The sequence below is a fragment of the Pezoporus wallicus genome, unplaced genomic scaffold (assembly GCF_028554395.1).
Source record: "Pezoporus wallicus isolate ANWC-B61680 ecotype Strahan unplaced genomic scaffold, APGP_CSIRO_Pwel_v1 contig_12204, whole genome shotgun sequence".
In the NCBI taxonomy this organism is placed as follows: domain Eukaryota; kingdom Metazoa; phylum Chordata; class Aves; order Psittaciformes; family Psittacidae; genus Pezoporus; species Pezoporus wallicus.
The window spans coordinates 51636-64200 of record NW_026636745.1 but is presented as its reverse complement, the minus strand read 5'-3'; the positions used below and the strand labels follow the sequence as shown (position 1 = coordinate 64200).

The following is a 12565-nucleotide window of genomic DNA, read 5'->3' as shown; positions in this document are numbered from 1 at the left end:
TGTGCACGGCAGCCCACTTCCCCACACACCTCCCTTACCTGCCTAGCTGCTGGGAGAGGCAGCATCCTGCACCACAGCAGAGCCACAGCAGAAGTTACCAGTACAGACTGTAATCCTTACATGCATCACAGCAGCTCTGGCCACTGCTGCACCAAACATGATTAACAAAGAACCCACATCTTTGGGAAGGGCAACAAAAATAAAGCACGAGTGCAAACCACAGGAGCCTTTCCAGCTGGACAGGTCCCCAGTGCCAAATGCCTGGCCACTGCAGATGCTTCCCAAAGCCTTTTCCTGGGGCCTGCAGGGCAGGAGTCTGTGATGCTGACAAAAGCATAAGAAATGAGACAGAATTCCATTCATTTTGTACCAAAGTCATAGAGCAGCCCACAGAGGAATGAGTTTCATTTTTCATTTTGTTCAGGTTTGACTATACTGACTGCATTAAAATGCAGAGGGCAATCTGCTCCCTTCAGAGTGGGGTCTGCCCTGGAGGGGGAGGCATGTGGCATGGATCTGCTGACCAGAGTAGATAAAAATGAATCCCAAAGTCCACTGTAATCTTCTCCAGGTGAGGAGCACAGCATGGTTATGTCCCCAGAACTTTTGTTCAGTAAAATAGGAAGAAATCATCTGTTAGACTAAAGAAGACAAGACTTGGTTATGGGAAAAACCTTAAGCTAGACCAGGCAGAGTCGTCTGCCAAGTATGTTATCTTGGATGTTCAAGGTGGCTGCGTGTGATGTGGGGGAGCAGCTATGGGAGACTCTCCACCCTGAATCGATAGTGCAGCAGCATCCTGACACAGCGGCAGAGAGAACGGCACTGCCGGAAGAGCCACTCTGCAGGCAGGAGCACCGGGGTACAGCTCCTGTCGGGGACTGCAAGTCCTGTTTCACCTCTGCCAGGCACACTGATGCCAAAGCTGAAGGCCCACTCGGGTTATGGCCGAGCCAACTGCGCTCCCGTTTCAACTCCTCGCCCCAGACCATGTTCTTGGCAAGCGCACGCTGTCACAAAGTCTGCTCAGTGCAAGCAGGCTCATGAAGTCTTCCAGAGGTTCAAGGAGGGAGTGAATTTCCCCTTGCAGTAACACTGTTTCAGAGCTGCCCAGTACCAACACACAGCACTCCCTAAGAGCAGTAAGAAGGTGATTTGGGTACGAGCACCCTTGTGCAGCAACCATCTAGCATGCTATACTTTATAAAGCAATCGGAGACCTGCACCTGCCTCACATCTTCCATCAAAACCAGGCAATCCTAGATTCCTAGGAGACTCCAACAGGCAGTGACTCTCCCCCCCAAGCAATCCCTCAAACCCCACTGACCTGTGGCTCAGAATTGCTCTGAACCTGATGTGCCTTTTCCATATTCTCTGGTCTTCCCTTGAACTCAGCTAAGCTCCTGACACCCGCATGTACCATGGTGAGGAGTTTCAACTCAGTGTGAGAAAAACCACTTCTGCCTGAAGCTGCTCCTACTCAATTCATTAGGAACCTCCCGGCTCCTGCACTGGAGCAGACACTGAACTCGGATCCCCACCACCCCTCTCCAGAGCACTCCAACCACTGCCATAAGCATCTTTCCCAGACTGCAAATTTCTACCTTTTCCACATCACCCCAAGTGGTGATGGTTGGATCAGAGCCCCCAGCTTTATGTCTGAACTTGGGACTGTTTCCCTTTGTCATGTACATTTATTTACATGGAACATCACCAGGTGGTTTACTGCCCGCTCCCTACCACAGGGCTGTCCTCTGCTCCTCCACAGCTGACCTCTGGCTTCAGTAGCATTGTAATTCATTACCCACAGTGACTTACTTCACACTCTTCTTTTTCCCACATAGAAAAGCACGGGTTTCCAGAGATTGCTTCAGAGCTCTACTGATGACCTTTCCAACTATGGATGCCAACTTACACTATTAACTCCCAGATTCTATCATTTAATTCATGCTTGCTTTGTATGGATAGAAGCACAGTTGAAAGCTAAGAAGGAATGGTTAGGAGTAGGCAGTTTTCACAAGGAGGAGAAGCTGGGCTGTCAGCTACAGAGACCAGAGAAACCCCTGGTCCGAGAAGAGCCCCAGCACGAATCCCAAGCATTCTAATTAGCTGTGAGCTTGATGAGACTGAGAGAACAGCAAGAAGGAACTGGCTGATTGCAGAGATCAGATTCCCACACGGGAAGCCTGCCATGCTGAGGTACTCAGCTGGGGCATTTGGCTGCACTGGGGCAGGCTGCACAACCCAGCTCCATGCTCAGTACATGGCAGATTGCTGCTCAAAGCCCCGAGTCCGTTTCTTCTCCCAGCGGAGCTCACAGGAGAAGCTCAGCCTTGGCTTTGAAGCAGTCTGCTGTGTCCCAGCATCTCTCCCCTTGAAGCAACTTTGCTCCTCTTTAGTATTTGTTGCTAGGAGACCAAGGATTGTCCTAATTATATATGGAAAGCAACTGTCATTTCCAAATTGTCAACTTGACAGAAAGGGCCATATTGAGAGAAAAACAGACTGTGTAAGAAAAAATCTCCTTTTTCAGGCTCTGAAAACACTTGATCCTGCTGCTTCACTTCATGGAAAGCTGCACTGCCTCTGCCCCTTACACCTATGGATCTGAATGAAAAAGGAGGTCCATGCATCACATCACACAGCGCAGCAAGCCACATGCACCAAGCAGGTTTTATGGTGCCAGGTAAATGTTAACAGCCAGCCTTAGGTAGCTGCCTCTCTGAGGCAGGAATCTTCCTGCTTGTCTTAGAAGCACTGAGACCTCAATGCATCAGACTTTCCATCCATGCCAGAGGCTGAAAAACACCAGAGAAACAGCAGCAAGCTGTGATCTGAAACAGCTAGATTCAATGCTGAAACCGCCTACCTCTTCCCACCAGAGACAAGACACACTGCAAAGTTCCTACCAGGCAGAACAGATGCCATGCAATGCAGCCACGCAGAAGCTCAGTTTCTACCCTCTCTTAACTCCGTTTCTCTAGAAACAACACAATCCCACAAGCACTCGCTTCCCCAAAATTCCCACAGCAAGTTCACTCTGCATGTGACCAGCTGCAGCACCTCCTTGAGCTTCTTCCTCCCCACAGTCCTACTATTCACTTCGGTTCCTCTGCTAATAATGGGGCACCCTGTGGTACCCCACCAAGACCTGCGCAGAGCTATCATGTCAGCCTGGTATCACACCAGTACTTGCTCAGTGTCTAACCTGAAGGAAGCTGAAGGGCTTACCCTGGCTAAAGGAAGAAGGCAACAAACAATTGCCAGAGATGGAAAGAACACAGTTTACAGCCACACAAAGAGCACTGGCTCCATGTGGAAAGGCTACTGCCTAAGGCTCCAAAACTGCCAGGTACAACAGCCCACACAGCTTGCTGCAGCAGCAGCCCAGAGATGTAAGGGATGCAGTGAGGGAAATGCTTTCCTTTTTTTAGAAGCAAAGCATACTTTGCATTCTCAAGCACTGGTCCCCGCTCAGCTCCAAGAGCAAGAGACCAAGGCAGCTGCAGCGTGCAGTACCGTAAAGACACTCCAAGTCCTCCTGCCCTGAGATCAGCCAGCTCCTGAAGAGGCGCAGGTGGTAGGAGCAGTGCTGGAGGTGATGGGCTAGAGCGGCATCCAGGGAGATGTTCCGGCTCGTGGCACAGTCAGAGGAAAAACGGCGCAGCAACTGGGCAACGTGGAGGTGCTCAAATGTATCTGGAGGAAAGGGGCCATAGAGAGTGAGAGGGGACAGAGAAACTGTGGGCAGAGCTGTGGGCATGGGGCTGCCAGCACCAGGGCTGCGGGGTAGGAACGACCCGCACCACACACTGCAGCCCAGTCCCTCCCGCAGCAAGCAGGCCAGGAAGACCCTTGGATCTACATACCCCCAGTCACGCTGCAGCAGGCCAGGCTCCCACCCGGCCCATGCTTTGCCACACGCAGCTCCAGCGCCGGGGCAGGCCCTGAGCAGCGAGGTGTCATCTTTGGAAGTGGCAGTCTGACAAGCGAATACATTTTAGGACAGGTTCCAAATCCAACACAGCTCAGGTTTGGCTCCATAAGAAGGTCAGGCCCGCGCTCACCCTCCCACAGCTGAGACAAGAAATCCAAACTGCAAACAGAGTGTTCCAGTCCTGCATCCAACGCAACCTCAGCACACGAAGAGAGCAAACGGCCCAGGGTCTGACTGAAAGCAGAGTGCTCAGGGCGTGTTAGAACAGAAGGGGCACAGAAGTGCTGACCTCCCCGCTCCAGACACTCGGAACAGCCCTGTGGAATCTTCTGTGCTATCTTTGCATGGCAGACAAGACACTAGCATGCAGGCATGTCTCCTGATGTACACAGCCCCAGGTCACGCTCCCAAGACTCACAAGACAAGAGCACAAACCATCTGGCCCTGACACTGTGACATCCTGGCCTCTGCTCGGGTTCACCCATCCCATTTCACCACACAGAGGCAGCTCTTCAGAAACAAAAGCCAGAGTCAGAGCTGTGAATAGCTTTTGCATCTTCAGGCATGTGGTTCATGTGGCTAAAGACCCTTCCTGCCAAAACCAGTGCCAAGCCTAAACCAAATACGCCAAGTATGCCTTCAAGCTCACACCTGCTGGACCTCTGCCTTTGCTTTCTTGATTATGGAGCACGTTGCCACTTGGGCAAAACCTCATGTTCAGTTTCAATTTATTCTGTTTGGGGGGGATGCATTTGCTGTGCAGTGTGGCTTAGGAAAGACCGGTGCCTGGGACAAGTTTTGCTGGCAAGATAGAACAACACATCCTGCTGACACACATCACGTGAGCCCAGACGGTATCCAGACACACAAACAAATTGAGCAGTTGGCCAATCTGGGATAAACAAAACCAAGCAAACACAGAAAATAGATTCCCTTCAGTTATTCGAAACAATGAAGTCACAATTTAGCCGCCCCTTCCCCTTTCATCTTTCCCAAAACTTTGGTCTTTGGAACAGTCTTCTGAACATCTTTCATCTTCCAGATCATGCAGAGCAGAGTATCTTCATATTTACTAAGCAACAAGATTGCAGAAGCAGCCTTGATCGCATAAGACAGAAATATTTAACCTGGCATCTTTCTGTGATCTGCTTTGATTCACCAGCAGGAGTCATGAGGTAGGAGGGGTGCTGTGAAGCAAACCTTGTCAAGAGTTTCTGTGCAAGATTCAGATAGCAAACACTAGTGCAAGACATCTGCTACAACAGAGCTAGCGGTCTTTAACCTCAGAAGACTCACAGTTCAGGTGTTGGGTTAGTAGCAATATGAAGCAGAGACAGGGAGTCAACAGAAGCACTGTCAGACATCCTTTACCAAGCCTTTCCACAGCTACCAGCATGCCAGGAGTGCAGCAGGTTGCCTCTCCCGGTGGCACGAAGCCCATCTTCTCCTACCTCAGGAAGGCGTCAGGCCCGAGCCAGCACTGTCCACCAACAGCAGACAAGTGAAAGCTCTGGAAAGACACCATTCCCAGGACAGCATCTGCTGGAAAGGTGAGCCTACTCCCACCAACATCACCATGACTGCAGTGACCAAGGGCCCACCGAACAGATAGGTTTACAGATAGGAGGCCATGAGGTTACCAGTATGACTGTGCTGAGGAGCACCATGCGCGGGGAAGGCTGTCAGCACTTCCTTCTGCCCCACCCTAGGCTGCACTCCTCCGTTTGACACACAAGTAGCCTCAGGCTATCCTTGCTTTCGTTCTGCAGATCTGCAGTGTAAAAACCGAGGACCCAAGTTGCTGAAGCTTTTAGGATACAGAGTGGATATCCCCCCCTCCCACCAAATCCAATGGCATCCCACCCCGACCCCCACCCCACCGAAAGGGAGCATGGAAGAAGGCCTTAATGTCAGCAGTGGAACTAAGGGCTGCTTTAGGAGTCCATTCTCAGAGCCACTGCTCTTGCTTTTTCACTGGGTACACAAATGCCTTGGGGGACAGCAGAGGAACAACTGAGCCATCACAGAGGATGAATGAACACGTTAGTCACAGCAAGACAATGGGGGAAGGTGAAGCATGTTCGGACACCAGGTACAGACACAATAAAACCACAAGAGCGCTGAGAGGAGACTATGTGCAGAGAGAATGTAACGTGAGTGTGGGGTTAGGAGTGTGAGGGAACGTCAAATCAAGGAAGCAAACGTACCATTAGTCGGATGCTTTGCAAACGACACAGAAAATCGTTTTACGGCTGGCATAGACAAGAGCTCTGAGGAAATAAAAACAGATCATCTCAGTTAACAGCCTGCTTCTAAGGATTCCCCAACCTTCATATGCTTGCAACTACCCTTTGAGGTTGACCTGCTGCTTGACCCCGACAATGTGCTCTCATTGCCACTGCTGTGGCAGCCCAGGCACTCCTGAACTGCAGGTCTGACTGAACCTCTTGGCTTCCTTGTGCTCTGCTGGCTCCCCACTGACCTTGCACTGCCCCGCAGAGTCCCTCTTGACACCACAAAACCTCAGCCACATTCTCTCCATCACAGACAGCATCTCACACCTACCCACCCCATCTGCAGCCGTCCTGAGAGCAACCCAGGCTCGGCCCAGGGTGAGATGCAGTGAGGCCATGCTCACAGCCACAGGAGCACATGGCCAAGCAAGCAGCAGCACAGGAGGACAGCTCTCAGGATTCACCTCTGCCCAAGGAAAATGACAATCATTCTGCAAAGGAACTGAAGAGCTCTGGCATAGCCAAGTGCAGCTCAAACACCCTTGCAGTGTAAGCTAATAGAGCTATTCATGCCTTCACAGGTAAATCAACCAACGAATTAGGGAACAAAGAGAAGACCCCTGAAAACATGCCTCTACAGTTCTGCTGCTCAAAGCATTTCAGTACTAAGAGGATTAGGGATACACTGTTTGAGTGGTCCTCAGGCTTCTCCTGGCCATATTCCAGGCCAGGCCAAGCTCTCGCATAGAAAACACCCATCAGAAAGACAGTGCAAGGACAGATTCTATGCTGCTAATGGGATGCAAACAGATGAGCCTTAGAAGACATGGCTTAGTCTCCATATGCACCAAAGAAAAAAAAAAAACACCAAAATGCAGACAACTTCAGTTTATTCCCACTTTGGAAATTCCTCAGCTATCATGGGAAAAAGAATGCCCTAGGTCAGACCCTCTGGATGTAGGATTTGATGAGACCCCAGCCAGTCATATCTTTTGCTGCTATTTGGGAACTTTTAGGAAATATTCAAAAATACTTTGATTTCTCTTTCATGTTCCATGTGTCCATTCCACCTAGTCAGTAGGGTCCTTACACCTATCCCTGCACACACTCCTAAAGATACACAAATCAATTTATGCTCCACATCCACATTGTGCTTCTCTAGCTACATCCACTGACTTTGCCAAATAACATATTTAAACCAACTCTCAAACTTGCAATTTCCTTTGCCAGTATAACAGCCATAAAACTGTTTTTCCCTCCTCAAACTCAACAAACAGAGCACAGCGATCTTCTCTACACATGCAATCCCTTAGAAGTACCCTAGTCCTGGAGCTGCGGCAGCCAGCTGGTAACCACCGCCATCCTACCCCACATCTCCCCCTTGCCTTTACAGCACATCAAGTTAAATGGTACTGCAACACAGCATACTGGATCCCTGCCTTCAGATGAGTCAGCTTCAAATCACAACCATCAGCTGAGGCTGGGACACAACTCTCCACTGAAGTGTTCCTTAGCCCTCTTCCAGACCCCAGTAAAAAAGACTTCAGACATAAGGAGCATGTTAACTTCACTTGAGCATGTCTCTGATGAAGTGCTATAAGCCATGCACTACGCCTTGAAGCATCACAGCCATGGGAAAAAATTATCATGCAAAGATGTGCTCCAGAATCTGAAGGATTTTAAACATTACTAGCCTGATGATTGAAAAAGGCCTTGATACAAGTGTGCTCCTGCTATAGCTGCTATGTTACTTTATTCAGCTCTAGTGATGTTTGGCTTAAATGCTGTTGTTCAGCCTTTCATTGGTGTTCATTTAAGCAGGAACATGCAGATGGAGGCCTTTTCCACATTCCAAACTACCTTCTCTGGAAGCTAAACACCCTTTTGCCTCCTACTTGGTTTTCCAAGACCCCTGCTTCTTCCTCACAATTGCTCTTACTGCAGCAAGGTGCTGCTAGCACAGAGTGCCACAGCACACTAACAAACATGAAGAAAGAAGTGTAACATCCAGATGAGTAATTCTGGGCTGTGTTAGCCACACACTAGCTAAATCAGTCTGCCCGTTAAGTACTGGAAGGTGCAACTGTGTCCTGGCATGCAGAGACCTTGGCACTGAATTCAGGCTAATGCAGCAGGACTCTGCTCTGGACCTTAAACACGAGTAGCCAGCTGCGGGTACACTCCTACCGCACAGCCTACAGAGACAGGCAGCACAGCACCAGGACTGAGCAGGATCTGCTGTTCCCAGCTGGGGATAGAGCAAGCAGTCTTTGATGCTCTTCCCTGAGAACTACTGCTGCCTTGGATTCACGCTGCTTGCAGTTATGGAAGGAAAGCAGTCAGAGCCCTCGCTGACCTTTTCAGCAGCTCTCCTGGTATTCACACCCTTGTCTTGCGTCAAACACCATGAGCTTATTCTGGGACCTCTGAGCCAGCACTTGCTGCCTTGAGCAGCTCTGACTGCTACAGCAGGGTCTAAAACCCTCCCAGTTTACCCTTCCTGTCTCTATCACTCCCAGCCTGGTATGTGCTAGGGAGCTCCATGCAAAGGAGAGAAGCAACACAGTTTTTTCTTACACAGTGAAAAGCTGCACACAAAGCCAGTATATGTAATGGTCTCAATACAACAGCATTTATGAGGTTCCAATAGCTCTGAGACTGGATAGCAGCTTTCTGCCCTGATCACCTAGGCCATTTTTCTTTCCTCAAAGCTGGACAAAAATGCAAATTAACCAATCTCCTGCTTTTCCCAAAGGCTCCAAATTAATAATCTTCCCACCTTGTAATCCACCAGTGCCAGTGTTTGTTATGATTCCAGTAAGAAAGGCACTCAGACTCTGTAAAGTATTGACTACAATACCATTTGTTAGAACTAATACGAAGAATAAGAGGGAACAGATAATTTTACATCCATTCAGATGCTGGGAACCCTGAGTTATAATACCATACATCAGCATAAAACTCCTCACACAATAACAGCTCCTGTCTTGTCCTACCAAGAATCACAATTTCTTGGGATATGATAAAATGCATTACTGTAGATGTGATGAATATGCACGTTCTACTGTCATTCTTCTCAGCAGTCTGTCTTTGCCTCAGTAGCATCCTGAGACACCAAAGTCCACAGATTAACCACTGCTGCACAGGGACACACATACCGTCTTTGTATGTCAGGCTGCTGGCAAACTTTTTGCCATGGCTGCGAGCGTAGTCCTGGAGGTTGGGGGCACTGGAGGAGCCTCCCAGCACAGTGGTGCTAAACAGGCCGGTGCATTGTGACCCTGGAAAGGCATGGAAGGTGTTAGTATTGTATCTCCACTGCATGCAACTTCAGAAAAGCAGGGTTAGTCAAAGAATAAGGAATGAACTGGCCACTTCACAGGCAACCTCAGGAAAAAAAATGATGCCAGGGAGCATAGGGATGCAGTATTTCCCATTCTAAATTCAACAGTGCCAAATGCACCACAGGTAGCCCAAAACTCAGCACCAGGAATGTTCCTGTCTCCATCCAGGGGTTTATTTCCATTTGGCTTTTTCGCCCTGCCCTAGGAGAAACACCTTGACACCCTCCAATCAGCAAATCTACATACTCATGTCAGAAAAGCCAGGATGCCAAATCAGTGATGTCCAGGTCACAGGGCTTCATGTTTCGCTCCTCTGCCCCTTCTCTTTGGAAAGCTCCTTTTTCTGCAGGATACCGAGAGGAAGAGAGGACTGCCTGATCTGTTAATCAGCAAATGTGGATTAATGATGCTGTCAAGCAGTAAGGAAAGCAGTGTGAGCAGAGAGCTTGCATTCACTAATGACTGCCCAGATGATATTTCACATTCATCTGGTCATGTCTGGCTACTCCAGAGAGGACCCAATTGTTCCATGAACTACCCTTGCAAAGCACCAGGTGCACCCACAGCATGGAACTTTGCCTATCCTATAGTGAGAAATATGGCATGCAAGACGCTCTCATGCACAGGAGGGCAACCTAATACCAGTGGCTTTGGCAACTGCTGGTGTTTGCTTCTCCAAAGCACAGTGTTCTGTAGAGTGACTGACATTATGTGATATTTAAGGGAACATAGAGCAATTGAAACATTATCAACTGAGGAAGGCAACTGTGAGTGAGACAAAACCTTATTATATGCCAGACAAACCCACTATAAGTTCTCTGCTAAACCATCTTGATGCTGCATTCTGAACTGAGAATACCAACTACTAAAAACAACCTTACTCCCACATATAAAAGGCTTCCAGAAACAAGCAGGTTGATCTTGTTCCACCTTGTCTGCCAAGGCAAAAAAACTGACATACTGCCTATTAGTATTTAGCTGGAACAGTACAACTGTTACTACTGTTAAAAAGATCCTGCCTATACTGATTTGTCTTCTCTGTAACCTCCCATTTAGGTGGCTGAACAGTATAAAGGTTTCCACTCCCCAGAGCTTCTGAGCTGAACAAGCCCTGCTCTCCCACCTTCTCCTCCAAGGTTGTGTACTCCAGCCCTCACCCTCCTCCACTGCCCCTTTATGGTCTTACACCCACCACATCCACACCTTCTTGCAGTAAGAAGCTCAGGACAAGACAGCAGAACTTCAGATGCAGTCTCACAAGAGGTGAATGAGGGGAAGAACTATCACAGAGCTACTCACAGGTCTAAGCTAAAGACATCTGCTCCCGTGAGCAGTGGGGGGGTGACCTAACGGGTTCTCATACGCACTGAACTTCAGCTATTCCACCACTGTGACGCTGCTGGTAGCTTTCCTCAGCATACACTAGCACATACATGTCCTTGGACAAACAGGCAACAAACTCTTGCCTGCAGGGTGACTGATACACAAGTCTTAGACAATTTCCTCCTCGTGGCTGGAATTGAAGCCCAGTGCTGGCTCAGCACAAACCAGAGTCTCTCAGAATGCAAAAGAAGCGTTGTCAAGCAGCAGCCAGGATGATGCTCCCAATCGTCCTTCCACCACTTAAAAGCAAACCAGCAAAAAAAATAACCTCAACAGATAAAAATGGAGCAGAGGAGTTTTGTGACTTTCTATCTTGAGCAACCTTGTGCCACTAATCATTAAGCTAAGGATACGCCACTGTAGACAGAGGCATCTTGATAGCACCCTTAAGCCAAAAGAGAATTTACAGAGATGACTCTATGGACAACAGCAACTGCCTACAACAAACTCCAGGAGCCCACTGTAGCCAAAGTAAACGAACACACACACACATCCTAAAGAACATAGAATCATAGAATTGTCTGGGTTGGAAAGGTTCTTAAGATCATCTAGTTCCAACCCCCTGCATGGGCAGGGACACCTCACACTAAACCATGGCACCCAAGGCTCTGTCCAACCTGACCTTGAACACTTCCAGTGTTGGAGCATTCACAGCTTCCCTGGGCAACCCATTCTAGTGCCTCACCACCCTCACAATAAAGAACTTCTTCCATATATCTAACCTAAACATATGAGCCACTTAGAGTCAAGATGTAACAACATTTGCTAGCAATTCATGTATGTGGTGGATCTTTTTTGTATATTTGATTTTCAGATGTACCTTCAGTATTTCAGATATTTAACAAAATTCCCTTATTTCCCTAACAAATTTCAATTATTTTCCTATGGGAGTCTCAGCACAAAGCTTCATGCCCATTGGCAATACAACACCTCTATTGCTCAAACAGCAAGGAGTGATTTCACCCCATTTTGAAGTACTCTTGGATGCAAAGAAAGGCACTGAAACCTTTGCAGGCTTCTCAAGCTAGAAGCATACACACTACTGCAGACAATCCACAACAATGCACTTGCTCCTGCCCCAAAAAAAACGTGGCATCCTCCAAAACATCACTTTGCATAGACAAAGCAAGCTGCGGGCCACTCCTTTTCCAAAGAGACATTTCAAGGCTTTAAATTACAGGAAGGACACCATTCTGGCAGGTACAGCAGCAGAGTTATTATAGGAGCTCTATCCTGCTTCCCATTCCTGCATGCCTAAACACATGAGGTTAGACCTGAACAGACATTCTCACAGAGAATTTGTTCTCTCACAGATACCGATAGCTTGCCACTGTCAGGGGCAGCAAGCAGTATCTGAATGAACCCCTCATAGCACAACTGCTGAGACAAGTATTAAAGGCAAAGTTCAAGCTCCTATGAGTTCTGTATTATTTCTAGAGAGCACATTTCAGATCCTAAAAGCAGAAGAAACCAGATCTCTGCAAACAGGAAAGGAATCAGAATGATTCCCTGAAGAGCTTGACTTCTACAGGTAGAGGCATCAGAGGCATCATCCTTCTTAACAGTTCTCAGGTTAAGAGAAATTCACAGAAACACAGATATCCTAAGAACCAGGGACTGTGCAATCTGGGGTCTCTCTTCTGGGCCTGCAGCTGCAACACTCCATA

At 48.4% G+C, this 12565-nt stretch overlaps 1 protein-coding gene across 10 annotated transcripts in view; it reads right to left on the bottom strand.

Annotated features, from left to right (window-relative positions):
- The window catches only part of PPIP5K1 (diphosphoinositol pentakisphosphate kinase 1), a 44852-nt gene that overhangs the window by 4569 nt on the left and 27718 nt on the right, over positions 1–12565 (bottom strand). For 3 of the 10 annotated variants that reach the window (XM_057401333.1, XM_057401334.1, XM_057401335.1), the window contains 3 exons: positions 9330–9452; positions 6145–6207; positions 3520–3699 (listed from right to left, as the gene is read on the bottom strand). The exons of 2 other annotated variants lie outside the window; for them this stretch is intronic. In XM_057401333.1, coding sequence (XP_057257316.1) covers positions 3520–3699; positions 6145–6207; positions 9330–9452 — 366 coding nt within the window. The remainder of the gene's footprint in view (positions 1–3519; positions 3700–6144; positions 6208–9329; positions 9453–12565) is intronic. 5 more of the 10 variants (XM_057401338.1, XM_057401336.1, XM_057401340.1 and 2 more) reach the window with 3 other exon arrangements.